Source organism: Ovis aries, chromosome 24 (assembly GCF_016772045.2).
Source record: "Ovis aries strain OAR_USU_Benz2616 breed Rambouillet chromosome 24, ARS-UI_Ramb_v3.0, whole genome shotgun sequence".
In the NCBI taxonomy this organism is placed as follows: Eukaryota; Metazoa; Chordata; class Mammalia; order Artiodactyla; family Bovidae; genus Ovis; species Ovis aries.
The window spans coordinates 17,754,994-17,770,775 of NC_056077.1; the positions used below are offsets into that span (position 1 = coordinate 17,754,994).

At 48.4% G+C, this 15,782-nt stretch overlaps 1 protein-coding gene across 5 annotated transcripts in view; it reads left to right on the top strand.

Moving 5' to 3' along the window:
* The window catches only part of VPS35L (VPS35 endosomal protein sorting factor like), a 141,055-nt gene extending 125,785 nt beyond the window's left edge, over nucleotides 1-15,270 (top strand). For 2 of the 5 annotated variants that reach the window (XM_060405752.1, XM_004020805.6), the window contains exons 28-31: nucleotides 509-674; nucleotides 7,413-7,531; nucleotides 13,881-14,027; nucleotides 14,713-15,270. In XM_060405752.1, coding sequence (XP_060261735.1) covers nucleotides 509-674; nucleotides 7,413-7,531; nucleotides 13,881-14,027; nucleotides 14,713-14,811 — 531 coding nt within the window. In that variant the 3' untranslated portion in view covers nucleotides 14,812-15,270. Of the gene's footprint in view, nucleotides 1-508; nucleotides 675-7,412; nucleotides 7,532-13,880 lie in introns of all 5 variants that reach the window. The other 3 variants (XM_060405751.1, XM_060405750.1, XM_027961804.3) reach the window with 2 other exon arrangements.
* The last annotated feature ends 512 nt before the right edge of the window (nucleotides 15,271-15,782 follow it).

Sequence of the window (15,782 nt, forward strand, 5' to 3'; positions counted from 1 at the left end):
CTGAGCACAAGCGTGATCTCTCAAGAGAGGATCCTCAATTTAGCTGCTAATGTTGCTGAACGCCCTAAAGAGCAAGGCTGTATTTAAAGTCGGTGCCTTTGGTGGTAACAGTGATCATTTGGGGGTTTACCCGAGGTAGGTGGCTTCTACTGTGCCATCTGCTGCGAGCCCTGCAATCTAGCTTTTGTAGTTGGAGAAACAGGGCTTTTTACTGTTACGCACATAAGAGCAAGGTTGTAATTTTGGAAACAGGCCATTAAACTGACAGGTAACTTTGCTTTCTTTTCTCAGACCCTAGGCTCTCAAACCTTGTCTCCCCAGACTAGTGTGCTGATTAGTAAAGTTAACAGCAGTTTGCCGCTTTTCTCTCTATTGTTTAACCACAGCTGGCACTTCGATTTTTCTGTAGCTGCTAAAGGGAGGGACCTGGGTTTCTGTCTTGATTTTTTTTTTTCCCTTCTGCTTCACATTTAGGATTATTTATTCTTTTGTTTTGGTCCTCCACTAGGACCATCCTGAACACGGAGTCCTGTTTCTTGTTCGAGAGCTGCTCAACGTGATCCAGGACTATACCTGGGAGGAGAACAGCGATGAGAAAATCCGCATCTACACCTGCGTCCTGCACCTGCTGTCTGCCATGAGCCAGGAGACCTATCTCTACCACGTAGACAAAGGTAGCCAAGTCCCCCCGCCAGACTGCACCGTGTTTGAACTCCTGAGTGGCAAGTGCGCAGTTTTCATTTTCTTTTGTGTTTACCCACCATGAACTTCTAGTTCCGGGCCTTGATAAATTTGTCCGATGTAAGAATTACCTGGAGCAACTCTTAAAAAACACAGATTCCTGGGTCCCATCTATCTCTTCTAAATTAGATTGCCCAGGAAGAGACCCGAGAATTTGTATCTTTCATGAGCATCCAAGATCATTTTGACACGTAGATGAGTTTGGAGAAGTACTCTTTCGGATCAGTGATGCCTTGCGTGTGCCACAGAATTTCTAGAACGGTGGTTACATATGCATATGTGTGACCTTCACCCTGGGCCTATTCCTTTCCAGTCTCACATGGGTCCTGGTCTTAGAGCAGTTGCTTGGAGAAAGGAGATGGCCTTGTACCCCCATCTGCAACCAGCCGTTTTGAGCTTGCTGCTGCAGGTTTGGGGGCAGCCTCTTCATGCCCAGGAGATAACATGGGACAGTCCCAATTCCAGACTGCCACCCATTGAGCCTCAGCATCTCCCTACTTGTCAGAGCCTCAGTTCCTATTTTTGGTTTCCAAAAAAATGGCCCTATTGTTAAAAGTGCTTTGGCCAATACCTGTATGCTTTAGGGTTTAAGCCCTTGGAAATTTTAGGGAATGGATTTGGAGTGCTGAGGGTGGCCTCCTGTCATAGCTCTCAGGGGGTTCCTCTGGCTGGGATTTAGGGGCTGAGGTTTTGTAGGGATATACCTTGGGGAGGCTGGTGAACGTTGGAGTTGATAGTTTCCATGGTCAGAGCTCCTACTGCATGCCAGGTACGGCCCCAGACTTGGTGGGCCTCTTTCTCCTCTGATCTTGGCAGCGCTGTGAGGAGAATGAGCATGGTGTCCCCATTTTACACTTGAGCAAGGGGAGACTCCAAAAGACAACAGGATTTTACCAGCCACGTGGTTTCCGGAGCTCAGGGCCAGTTGGTGCTGTGAGTGGAATTCACTGTGGCACATACGTTATGCTGCCTCCTTGATTACAGAATAACAGTGTTTTAATTAAAGTATATGGTTGTACACGGGGGCTTCCCTGGTGCCTCAGTGGCAGTCTGCCTGCCTGTGTAGGAGACATGGGTTTGACCCCTGGGTCAGGAAGATCCCCTGGAGAAGGAAATGGCAACCCACTGCAGTGTTCGTTCCTGAGAAATCCCATTGACAGTAGAGCCTGGTGGACTACAGTTCATGGGGTTGCAAAGAGTCAGACCCAACTTAGCAACTAAACAACAGCAATGGTTGTATACTCATACAGTAAACCATAAAGCTGTGAATTATCACGTAATGAGTACCACTTGGTAACCACTACTCAGATCAAGATATCAAACATTACTAGCTCTCCAGAAGTTCCCTGTATGCCCCTGTCCAGTCAGCACCACCACTTGCCTCTCTACAGGTATACTGCTCTCCTGACTAATATTACAAATTAGTTTGTTAGTTTTTTCTTTTCCATAAATGGACTCATTTAGCAAGCATTCTAAGTGAGTGTCTGGCTTCTTTCACTCAGTGTTATGTCTGTGAGAGTCTTCTGTGTTGTGTGTAGCTATTGCTTATCCTTTTGCTTTGCCGTGTAGTATTCCACTGTATGAATATACCAGAAGTTATTCCTTCCCCTGTGGATGGAGTTACAGGCTGTTAGGAGGAGTGCTGCTGTGAACATTCCTGAATATGTAACTCTCAGGTTTCGTGTCTGTTGGGTATATGCCTGGGGTGAAATTGCTGGCTTGTGGGATTTCCTTGTGTTCTGGTTGGTACCATCTCACAGTTTTCCAAAATATTTACACCAGTTTACACTCTCACCAGGCATAAATGAGGTTTCTGGTTGTTTGCTTGATGTGGTCCGTCTAGTTCGTTTTGGCTCTTCTGCTGAGTGTAATTTGCATTTCTCTCACGGCTAATGCGGAGAAGGCAACGGCAGCCCACTCCAGTGTTCTTGCCTGGAGAATCCCAGGGACAGAGGAGCCTGGTGGGCTGCCGTCTATGGGGTCGCACAGAGTCGGACATGACTGACGCTACTTAGCAACAGCAGCAGCAGCACAGCTAATGAGGTTGAGCTTTTCCTGTGTTTCTTGGCACTGTTATTTTCTCTCTTGTGAAGGGTTCGTGGAGGACTCAAAACAGTAGAGAAACTTTCGAAGCCCAAACGCTGCCATGGAAGTAGGTCTGGGAATCCTGGGCCCTGTCAGAGGAGCAAGCCCTCTCCTCGCTTTTTGCTTCCTTCGGCGGATTCCCGGAATCCTATCTCTGCAGAACACAGCAGGGCAGACTGTAGGAGCTGGAGCGCCAGCACAGGAGGAATCTAGTTTTCTAGCTTTTAGAGATGAAAAGAGAAGGGTGGGTTTTCTCTGCTGCCTTCTTGGCCAGCTCTGTTCACCCTGGACGCACAGTTGTGACCTGACAGTTGTCTTAGTAGGAGAGAGAGTCCTGGGGAAGTGTATGAGGCCCACAAGATGGGGGCCCCATTTTCCTGTCTCTTGTATTGGAGGCAGCCTTTTTAGACAGTGTTAACAAACGTTCGAACTTTTGAAAAACTAGGGTCAGATTTTTTTTTTTTCTTTTGCGTATAAAGTATGCCTAGGCTGTTTTCTTTCCAGATGAATAAGAAGAGAATGTTCTGAAATTACCTGGAGCCATAACTCCAGTGCTTTCATGCGAGCGAACGAGAGAGCGTGCTTGCTGTGGAAAGGCAGGACACTCCTGACACTGATGTTTAACGTGCAGATAGACATCTGGTTGGAAGAGTACAACCCAGGGGCCCGTGGGAGGTCATCACAGCCCTTTCACTCCTCCACGTCGCCTGCCAGCCCTTGAAGCATTCGGGGTCGTGACCCCAAGGCCAGACAGATGCAGAGATCCTGGGCTATTTTTAGTGGCCATTTGCCAGGGATTTCATTTCTCCCCATTGCGAGCACCCTGTCTGGACTCTCCAAGTGTTAGAACAGAAACAAAGGGACGGAGAGAAGGGGGAAGTGGAGAGTCAGGAGCTACTTGGCCGGAATGCAGAGCGGGTCCGAGTTCAGGTGTGGCACTCAGCACTCCTGACCCTATTTTTCACTTTCTCGGTGAATTTTCTCCCTTCAGGGTTCAGCCTAGATCTCACTGATTCTGTAATTCCATCCCAAGCCTGGATTTTAGGACCTGGAGCCCCCAGGGTTGCTGTCTCCGGCCCTGCAGTGCATGTGGTGGCGATTGTCCGTTTGCTCGTCTGCGTCTCGTTAGGGGCTGTGTGCTCTGTGAGGGCAGGGCCGGGTCGGCCCACCCCCCCAGCCACCAGGTCTCCAGCTCCCGGAACCTGGCGCGGAGCGGGTTCTCACCCAGCCCGTGCTCTGTGTGTGTGAGCGGCCTGCTCCAAGCACGCCTCTGGCCCCTCTGGGCAGGGTGCCTGCAGCTTGGGTGGTTGGCCACAGGTGGTCCTAGGCCTTCTGTCTTCTCCGCTGCTGCTGGGCTAATCTGAATGAGAGTAGGTTCCAGCTTGGAGTGAAGACGGGGAGTTTATGCCAGGAACTATCCTAGTCCTCAGCAGCAGGTGTGAGAAATTCCTTCACCAGCTGCGGTCTTGCCATCCCGCAAAATCTGATGGTGGTGAATGGCTGAATCAAATTCTTTCTCTTCTTACAAGAATGACTGCCATCTTCCACATCATGGACCGCTGAGACACAGCAGCCAGAGCTGACTCAGAAATCCTAGGGCGGTTGGTTGCCTGCAGCCCACGGCAGTTCACTACCAGCCTGTGTTATGGTAACAGCTACAGCGCCAGCAGCCGCCTAGGAGAGCACCCCAGGACAGTCCCCAGCAACGGGCAGTTCAGAACTGGAGTGGAGGTTTCATGCGGACAGAGAAGCAGGGAGAAAAAGACCAACTGTTGTCCTTGTTTGCAGGCAATATGTCTATAGCCTGCTTACAAACGAGTCAGCCCAAAAAATGGCATATATGTCTGTGTGCGTGTGAGAGTGTGGAGAGAGCTAGAGCGTCACAGAAGGGCACAGTGGCGTCAAGTGATGCTGGCGAGAGAGGCCGCTGTTCAGGCTCCTGTTATCCCCCCGTTCCACAGCCTTGACATTCAAGTAAGAACCTGGGATAAAAGGAGTTAATTATTCTTGAAGTAGCAACCAGAAATGTACATGAAGCATCTCTGAAGTTACTTTACCAATTAGTTAATTACTGTGTACCTGTCTCATTCCCCCAAAAATTCAAGACAGTTTACAGGAAATATATAAAATAATTAAAATGTAATTGTCTTTAATTGAAAAAGTTGGTTCTTAGAAGCTATAAATGAGGAGATACATAGCTTTATATGTCCATGTGTGATATATATGGGGCTCCACTATGTATACTGTTTCGTCACTTTGTTGATAGTATATTATAAATATCTTTAGTAGTAGCTGTAGTATAGTGCAGTGTAGTACATGGTAGTTAACTATAGATCATAGACTTTTATTGTCTTCATAATATTTAATGCTAATGCCACAGAGCATTGAGTCAAAACTCTTGGTATGCATTTCCACTGCTTCTCTTCTCACCTTTATACACATTTATGATGAACATACATTAAACATATAATGAGCATTGTTCTCTATAATGTGACAATGACTGTCACATACATGCATCTTTGTGCACCTGTGGGATGATTTTCTTAGAGTGGATTTTCCCAAGCCAAAGATCTGGCCTTCTTCTAAGACCTTTTTTTGGGGGAGTAAAATAGATATAACATAAATTTTACCATTTTAGCTATTTTTAGGTGGACAGTTCCATTTTATTAAGCATATTTGCAGTGTTGTGCAACCATCACTATTATCCATTTCCAGAGTTTCATTATCCATTTCCAGAGTTTTTTCATCCCTCCAAACAACTCTGTATCCAGTGAACAATAACTGCCCGCCTCCTCCTCGCCCGGCCTCTGGTGGCCTCTGTTCTATTTCCTGTCTTCATGAATTTGCCTCTTCTGGGTACTTCATAGGAGTGGAGTCATACAGTAGATGTCCTTTTGTGTCTGGTACATGTCCCTTCCCATAATGCTTTCAGAGTTTACCCATGTTGTAATATGTATTAGAATTTCATTCCTTTAGGATTGGATAATATTCCATTGTACAGATAAACCACATTTTGCCTACCCATTCATCCATCAGTGGATACTGGGGTTGTTTCCACCTTTTGGCTCTTGTGAATAAGGCTGGTATGAACATTCATGTACAAGTGTCTGATTGAGTCTCTGCTTTCAGTTTCTTTGAGCATATCTAACATTGGAATTTCTGGATCCTGGGCAGTTCTCTTTAACTTTCTGAGGAACCACTGAGCTTTTCCACAGCAGCTGTACCATTTTACATCCCCACCAGCGGTGTACGAGGCTTCTAGTTTCTCCACACCTTCATCAACACTTTGTATTTTCCTTTTTGTAGTTGCTGTTGTTTTTAAATAATAGCGATCCTAATAGACGTGAAGTAGCACTAGACATTTCTTAAGGCTTTTCTTACTGATTTCCAAACTATGATACTCCCACCAGTAGCTTCCCCAGGCCTACATCAAAGCCAAGTATTCTTTTTCACCTTTGTTAATCTGATAGGTGATTTTTTTTTAAGTCCTTCTGTGGTGTTAGTTTTCTGTTCTTTGATTTCTAGTGAAATCAAACTTTTTTCCATAAAATTATTGGCCATTTAGATGTATATACGATATATTGACAATTAATGTATTCGCCAGTTTTCCTGTAAGCGACCCTAATGGGGTCACTTTTCTAAAAGTTCAGAAGCCATCCCTGCACATTGTTCCTTGACTTTTCTTGTCTTCATGGCAAGCACCTATTGAATGTGATCCCCTGGTTCTGTGGCCTGTTGTCAGCGGTCCAGGGAACAGTTCTGTGCAGACCCTGTCCTGTCCACAGCTGGTGACCTTGACCGTGATGGGACTGGTATTCCCGTCTCTTTAAGAATTTTCCAGTTGGTTGTGACATCTATTTATGCTTATACGAAAATAGCTCCAAGAATCATTAAATGGAAAAGAAAAAAAAGTACAAAACAGCACCCTGTAGAGTCTCTCTCCTTATAAAGGTCAACAGGAAAGAGGGAGAGGGAGGTCAGACTTAGGCTGTTCTTGCGTCTGGTCTTTATACAGACAGCAGCTGTGATGGGAGGTGCCCAAGGAGAGAGGGGACTTTGGTGAGAAGATTCAGGTTTGCAGGAAGACATCAGAGAAGCTTCCATGCTGTCTGTGGGAGTTTTGAGGAGGAATGACAGGACAAGGGGCTGGGGGCGGTGCTTAGCTTGAAAGGAGCCTCCCCCTTTGGTATCCTGGCTGGGGTGGGCTGAGATTCCATGTCCCCATCCATTATCTCTTGCCTGTGCTAGTTATGAGGACCCTGTAGTAATGCCTGTGAAGTCCTGAGCCCAGTGCCTGGCCCACGGTGCTCAGTATTGACAACCATTCTGATGGTCACTGTGATGCTTGCTGTCCCCTCTGTGCCAGGCCAGAGGGGACAGACAGATGTCCATGCTCCTGCTGTCTGGCTCAGTCATCCGGAAGGCTAGGTATTTTCTCTGTGATTCCCAAGGGCCCAAGTCAGCAGGAGATCCTGGCCATTTCCATTTGCCCTGCCTTGCGTTCCTGCCATGTGCTGATACCGGTGCCACGCGGCTGCCTCTCCCTGGCCTTGGGAATGTCTCACAGCTCTTGTTTCTTCCATCAGTCGACTCCAATGACAGCCTCTATGGGGGAGACTCCAAGTTTCTGGCTGAGAACAACAAACTATGCGAGACGGTGATGGCTCAGATCCTGGAGCATCTGAAAACCCTGGCCAAGGATGAGGTAGGTGCCCGCTGCAGCCCCCCACCCCTGCCACTTGCCCCCAAACCACAAGTTCCCAGGGTACTTGGACACTGTTTCGTCCTGAGAGTAATGTGCTTGTGTGAAGACTGTTCATCGAGGGCCCCGGGGCCTTTGTTGCCGCCGTTTTCTCTGCCTGCACTGCGCCTCCCCACCCAGGGTTCCCCTGGCTGCCCCACTCACCATTCTAGTCACAACTCAAGTACCTCCTCAGAGTGGCCTTCCCTGACCCCTGTCTCAAGCAGCCACGCCCTCCTGCATCCCTCTGAATCTCTGCATGTGTCCCTGTGACGCTTGGGTGTGCTCTGAAACATAGTGTGTGTGTGTTCACTTGTTAGTCACCCGCTGCCCCCACCAGAATGTAAGCTATATATGGCCAGGCCCGGGAGACTGGGGTCTTAGAGACCTGCCTGTGCTGGAGACGGGGTCCTGGGATCCCTCTGTCCCTCACCTCAGCATCCTCCCCTGCAACCTGGCATGCAGCAGGCGCCCAGTCTGAGCATGTTGAGTGAATAATAGCCTGCACTTGCACACCTTAGCTCTTTTGATGCCCTCAACAGGCCTATGATGTGGGTGCTGTGTTTATTCTCCTTGGATAGGAAAGAAAACGGAGGCTCAGAGAGATTTCCAGAGCCCCCGGGTTCCTCTGGTTGTGACAGAACAAGGTTCCTGGCCCAAGCCCCAAGCCTGAAGCCTTAGCCATTGCACTGCCCTCCTCAGTAAGGCCTTTCCCCTTGTGAAAGTGGAAAGTGGCATATGGTGTCACCCCGCCACGGCAGCAGGCTGTGCTTTCCTTGCCTTTCGGTTTTGCTTTCCTTTGCCTTGGCTGCACGTTGCGGCTTGCTAGTCCCCTAGCCAGGGACTGAACCCAGGCCCTTGACAGCAAAAGCGTGTTGTCCTAACCATTGGACACCAGGGGGTTCCCATTCCAACGTCTCTTACGCAAAAGTGTAGTGTGGGGAGCTTTGTGTGCATTGTTTCAGCTGATTCTCATGATGGTCCAGTGAGTGGGGACAGCTGTTATCCCGTTATACTTTAGAGAAACTGAATCCTAGAGTGGCAGCTGTGCAGTGTGGTCCAGGCAGTCTTCTAGAACCCATGCTCTGATCCCTGAATATGTTCTTTTACCAGATGTTGCCTTTTCAGAGTGGTTTTTTGCATATTTTCCATATAGATAGATGGTTGATTGATTTCAAAATAATTTCCAAATTATACTAGTCTAATAACTACCTGGTACCCTTTCCCAGTATTCCATTTATGCAGCTTCAGCTCAAACATGTGGGTGACAGATGGATCCCAGAAGCTCTGTGTTAGGCTTGGTGGGGATGGTTGTTCAGACATTAAGACTGATTCCTGTTGTGTAGTCAAGGTGGCGAGGTTGGCAGGGTAGCTCAGATGGTAAAAAATCTGCCTGCAATGCAGGAGACCTGGGTTCAATCCCTGGGTTGAGAAGATCCCCTGAAGGGAATGGCAACCCACCCCTGTATTCTTGCCTGGAGAATTCCACAGACAGAGGAACCTGGGGTCACAAAGAGTCAGACCCACAACTGAGTGACTAACACACTTTGACTTCACTTCAGGTCAAAGCCAGTGCCTGACCTTTCTCTGTGTCCTTCCCTGGGACACTTGTTGCCAGACTTTCTGCTTCTGTGTTCCCCTGCCATACCCCCTTCCTGCCCCAAAGCTTGTTCTTTGTTACTTCAGGCTGTCTGCTTGCATCTCTGAGCATTTCAGTTTTTAAAACTCCCATCTAGCAAGAAACAACCTGAGCCCTGTTCCTGATCCCCCGCTAGAAGACCCTGTTTCCTCTCACTCCACTCACCCTCACCCTGCTTCCGTTCCCTCCCAGACCCAGGACAGTCTTCAGACTGCCTGGTTCCCAGCCCTCCCCTTCCTTCCACACGCTTCCCCAGCTCCCTCTTTCCCAACTTGGAGTCTCACTCTCCTCTGATTTGCTTCTATACCCCCATCCACCAAATCCTTTGAAGACAAGAAGATCAAACTGGATTTTTAGTTTAATTCTTATTCACTTCTAGGACTTATAGCATGCCACCATTGCCCTTACCGCCCTTCCCCACCCCAACACAAAGCCACAAGGATGTTCTGTAGATGTGAGTGCACACACACAACGCACATATATGTCCTGGGTTCTTATTCTCTCTGGGGTATTCAAGCAGGTCTGAGAAAGAGTGAAACATTTTCCGGACTCCATTCCCCAGTGGCCACTGCCAAGGTCAGGGGCACAGCATGAAGGGCCAGCCTTAACGTTAGCAGTCCAGAGGGCAGATGGAAAACCCAGAACCACTGCCACCCCGGGGCCCCTAAGTGCCTCCTAGTGCCCTCTATAGGGATGGGAGGGTTGTAGGTGGGTCCCACTGGCCTGGGACCCACGGGGTGCAGGGCTGCAGAACTCTGGGGAAGTTCATGCATGAAGGGCAGCATTAGAACCCCAGTTAGAAGAGGTAACTCCCCTCCTCGAACTGAAAGGCCTTTTTTTGAATGGGTGTCAACTTGGTCTCTCCACTTGGTGGTCAGAGAGAGCCCTTACCACCCTGCAGAAGAAAGGGGAGTTCTTCACCTTCAGTTTGCACTGACCACTCCCTTCTGCTCCCCTGCTCTGAAGGATCCTTAGCACCGTCTCGATCCCTGCAAACATGGGCTCTGGCTCTTGCTTCCTGCCAGAGCAGGGCTGTGTATTTAATTGAAAATGCCTTTCTTCACTCTGATGCCACAGGCTGGGTCTAATCAGAGGTGACTGCCGACAGCATAAATGACCATAGTGTAGGACCTCCAGGCTCACAATAAAAATAAGCCTAGAACCATATAACCTGGAACTGTTTTAACCTTTGTCTCTTTTTCTCTTGGGGGAGGAGGCGTTGACGGTGATAACAGCTGAAATACTTCTGAAGCAATAGCAGGGCTGGAATGTTTCCAAAGGACATTTCAACTCATATGGATACCAGGGATGCTCACTGAAAGTGTCTGTCCATATATGCACATTTATTAGGAAAAGCATGGGCGGACCAAGCTAGGACGGAACATGTCATCCTTCATTTTAACAATGTGCTGTGAGATTCGGCACAGGCGGCCCTGCGGGGTGGAGGCTTCTGAACTCTCTCCGCTGCGGGGGAGCCAAGCTCGGTGCTGAGAAAGCCCTGCGCTGGCGCCCGAGCTGAGTGTCTCACCTCTCAGCACTGACTGGTGTCCGCCCTGCCTCCAAACTGCCTCTACCCGCACGTGAAGGAGCCAGCGCTGCTCTAGTCACGAGCTTCACGAAGCTGTTTGTTTGGGTGTGGTGAAGCTGGGAACCACGCCAGACCCTTAAAACTTCCTGGAAGTGACAGTTCCCCTAGGCAAGGAATCAAAAGCAGCCCCTTTCTACTGAAAAGCTCTGTGGAGACAGGAGGGGCTTGAGGCCTGGGTTTGGTTCTGTCTTGTGTTCACAGGTTCCTGGGTCTCTGCACGTCGGCCGGCCTGTCTGCTCATTCCCAGGCTCTTCTCTAATGATTTCATAGTTAATGGGCGGTGCATTTAAAACATGCAAACTGGGCTTTTAGGGTAAAATGCTTGAGAAGATACAGAACAGAGAAAAAGCCAGTGAGATACTGTTTTCCTTGTTTGACTTTTTAAAACTCTGCTCTGTAGTTAAAAGGCACCTCTCAGAAGAGTCTTATTTGAGAGCTTTCTATGAGGTTGGTCCTCTGGATCTGAGTAGAAATTAGGGCCCTCGTTTCCAGGCATCTCCAGTTTAAAGGGAGAGCAGGATAGGCTGGAACCCACTGAAAGAACTCTGCCCGGTTCCCGGCTGGGGCAAGCTCATTGTCTGATTAAACAAAGGAGCCCAAAGTAGGCAGTGGCCAGCCAGTTAGTGGTCTGCTGGCCAGGTGGTTGCCGCCTTCCCTCCACACCTGCAGGCTTGGGACCCCGCAGCACGACCCCACCCCTTGATGGCAGTGTCTCAGTTGGCTCAGCTGCTTCTGTGATGGTCACCTGGTCCAGACTGTTGCCAAGGCAGGCTCAATGTTGGGGGGCCTGAGTCTCTTCACTGTCACACAGACATCCTCACCCAACTGCATTCTTAGCTGCTCCTTGGCAGTTTTACTGTCTTGCTCTTTTTCCTCCACTAGATTTGAAATTCTCACCTGGGAGAAGGCAGCAGGAGGGGAAGACTAAGTTGGCTCAGCAGTTAACACAAAGTCTGCTGCTCTGTAGGCTCCACACATGGAAGGATGGACAGTTAATAGGTTGTTAGAAGAAAGCAGGAAAAATATGTATTGTTCTAAACCATCTCAGACCATTCCCACTTCCCTGGATAAATCTGTAGCTGCACTGGGCAAATCTCTTGGCCTCTTCAGAGTTTGATCCCTGATCTGTGCTGTGTGCAGTCCTGTCGACTCTTTGCAACCCTATGGACTGTAGCCCACCAGGCTCCTCTGTCCATGGAATTTTCCAGGCAAGAATACTGGAGTGGGTTGCCATTCCCTTCTTCAGGGGCTCCTTCTTCCTGTCCCAGGGATCAAACCTGCATCTGTTGTTATCTCCTGCATTGACAGGTGGATTCTTTACCACTGCACCACCTGGGAAGCTCTTTGGATCCATAATGTGATGCTAGCCCTGGGTCTGTGGGAACATCGTATGATCTGGGGCGGTTGTGAATTGCACAGGCTCAGAACTGGACACCTGGAGCTCAGAGCCTCACTCTGCATTTGCTAGCTGCGACCCTTGAACAAGTTCCTGAAGCTTTCTGGCCTCATCAGCACAATGGGAATGTAGTGGTTTCCTGTTATGGCTTTGAGTCACCCCAAACTTAAAACCCTCGTTTATTATCTCACAGTTTGGGAGGTCAGAAGTCAGCGTTGGCTGGGCCAGTTTCTGTGCTCCTGGTTTCACAAGGCCAAAATCAAGGTGTTGACTGGCTGGGCTCTAACCAGGAGGCACCGGGAAGAATCTACTCGGCTCATTTGAGTTGGCTGCGTCAGTTCATCCTAAAAGCCAGCAGTGGTGGGTCATGTCCTTCTCAAGCTTCGAATCTCTTTAGTCTCCCTTTCTGCAGCACCTTTCCTCTGCTGCTGACTTGTCTCTGACTTCAGCCTGAGAAATTTTTCTGCTTTTTAGGGCTCTAATGATTAGATTGGGCCCACCCAGATTATCCAGGATTATCTCCCTAAGGTCCATAACCTTAATTACACCTGCAAAGTCTTTTCACAGTAGCACCTAGATTGCTGTTTGAATAGCCAGGGGGTGAGATCCTGGAGGACAGCTCTAGAATCCTTCCTACCTACAAAGAGTTGTTGTGAAGATGAAATAAGTTGTGCGAAGCACAGAGCTCATACCTGGCACAGTGTAGGGCCCTATACCCTACATTGTGCAAAGCAGGCCCTCAAGGCTCCTGGCAGCACTGATGTTTGCAGTGCCAGCCAAGAGCACCCAGCAAAGGCCTGGGTGTCAGCTCTCCAGGCCCCACACAGACCTGTGTTCTGACCTGGTCCCCACTCAGGCCCACCTGCTGACTTGGGCCTTCCCAGTGCCTCTGTTTACCTTTGGGAGCTGACATCCTATGTCCTGGGCCTGCTGCATTTTGGAGATTTAGTTTCCCTTTTTCCTTTACTACTTAAAGCTGGGGTTCAGGCGTGGTCTACTCTGACATTTTGGTTAGACTTTCCTTGTTTGAGTACCTCTCACATCAGATCATTGAGCAAGAAGGGAAAGATCTGGTCTTAAGCATATCCAGTGGTTCTTATGAGCTTCCCTGGTGGCTGAGAAAGTAAAGAATCTGCCTGCAATGCGAGAGACCCAGGTTTGATCCCTGGGTTGGGAAGATCCAGGAGAGAAGGGAATGGCAACCCACTCTAGTATTGCTGCCTATTCTTATAAGAGCTGGGTATCAGGGAGCATTGTTCATGGGGAGCTGAGGTCTTTTGTCTTTATTCCTGGCAGCCAAAGGGCAGGAATAATGAAACTTTGGGTGGCTTGAGGAAACACCTGTGAGAGACATATTCTACCTCCTGCACCGGCATTAAAGCAAGAAGGCCGGTCTCTGCTGGCCTATGTCATTCCTCTTACTGAGCACTGAGTCTCCTGAGAACATCCCTGCCTTCTGCTTCCACTCCATGAGTAATGCCCAAGTGGGCTTCACACACAGCATCTCGTTTTAGTCTCATTTACCCTCTGAGCTGGTATTACCTTAATATCCTACAGATGAAGCTGGGAGGTGAAGCAGCTCGCCCTCCAGAAGATCCATGGCAGAGCTGGCCTTCACACCCCAGGCAGCATCAACACTGGGATGAATCTGAGCCCAGTGCCAGGCAGTAACCTCTTTTTTCTATTTCAGGCCTTAAAGCGCCAGAGCTCTTTGGGCCTTTCCTTCTTTAACAGCATCTTGGCCCACGGGGACCTGCGCAACAACAGGCTCAACCAGCTGTCCGTCAACCTGTGGCACCTGGCACAGAGGCACGGCTGTGTGGACACCAGGACCATGGTGAGGTGCGGGGTGGGGCAGGGCGGCCCTCAACAGGCCCAGCGGGCTTGGCTGTCTCGGCGAGTGATGCAAGCCCGCTGGCCAGGCACAGGCGGTCTCAGCGCAGCCTCAGGGCCTGGACAGCAAACAGCCCCCATCTCCCCTTCTAGAAAGGTGCCAGGCCCTACAAAGGACAAACAGCTCTCCATACCTACAGGTTCAGCACCCTCAGATTTAACCAACCACGGCTCAGAAATATTCAGGGGGAGAACAGCTCCAGAAAGTTTCCAAAACCTGAATTTGTCATGTATCTGCAACTACTGACATAGTGTTTACATTATAGTAGGTATTACACGTAATCTGGAGATGATTTCAATATACAGGAGGGTGTATGAAGGTTACATGCAAATACTATACCAGTTTCTATAAAGGATTGTGTACCCTTGGTTTGGTATCAGCTGGGGATCCTGGAACCAAGGGACCACTGGGCAGTATTAATTCCTTGTAAATAAAAGCTGCACATATGAAAACATCAGTAATTCTTGGTGATTTTAAGAGCAAGTTGTAATCAAAGGAGTCTTATTTAAAAACTGCTGCTTCTCCTCCTCTCTATGAAAAAAAGCCTAAGTTCACAGTATGGCTGATTTGTCAAGAGCCTTGAGAATCATGAACCACAAAGGAGATGAGCCTTTCTCTTTCCTCCTAGGTGAAAACTCTGGAATACATCAAGAAGCAGAGCAAGCAGCCGGACATGGGGCATCTGACTGAGCTGGCCCTCAGGCTCCCTCTGCAGACGAGGACCTGACTCCAGGGTCTCTGATGCCAGTCCAGAAAGACCTGTTTTGTACTTTTTGTTTTCATTTTTATGCACATACAGATGGGTTTCTCTGCTGTTGTGCCAGTGAAGTGAAGAAGTGGGAGCTGTCAAGAGTATTTGAATCTATTCCTGCTCACTGAGCACGGCGTCTGTTTCTTTGCACAACTGGCCTTCAGATGGGCCTTTATAGAGAAAAACAGAGGAATGCAAGTAACACCTCTCTTTTCAGGAAGGTTTAATTGAAAGTTAATTGAAAAAAGAACCTTGAAAAGCAGTTCACTTTGAAAGAGCTGCTGTGCCCTTTCCCTGATTTGCTTTATGTCAAAACCGGCTCTTGATTGGATTTTAAATATGCTGATAGATTAAAGGAGAAAACAAGTCAGATTCGAGATTCTCTGGGGCTTTGATAGAAAATATACTGTAACTGAATAAACCTCCTTGAAGGAATATTTATGTTCATGATTTTTCATTTAATTACCACTGACTCTCACTCATCCGGAAGAGAATGTGTCTAAACATCCTCAGTATGTGTCAAAACATACTGCCTGGTTTTTTCGCAGCCGTAACCCTAAACAGCATATGATTCAGCCTGCTTTTTTACTAGTTTGGTGGAGTTTGATTCTTGTGTTACCAATAATGAGCTTCCACTGACATTTTATTTTGAATCAGTAAGATCATGAATATTGGTCATAGTGGTGACTCACAGCCTAGAACCCTTTGTGCAGGAAAATGCATCCAAGTTGTGGATAAAAAGTGGCCCGAAACCATTATATTTTTGGAAGGTATCCACTGAGCAGACTACATTTCACGTCTACTCTGTGAAAAGCCTGATTACAGTTTGCACAGTGGAAGTAGCTAACATAATTTTTTATGATTTATATAAACTCATGTTTTAACTGAATAATTTGGGACCAAGAATATGCTGTGGATTTTCTGCCAGCTTAACAGTGAACCCCACC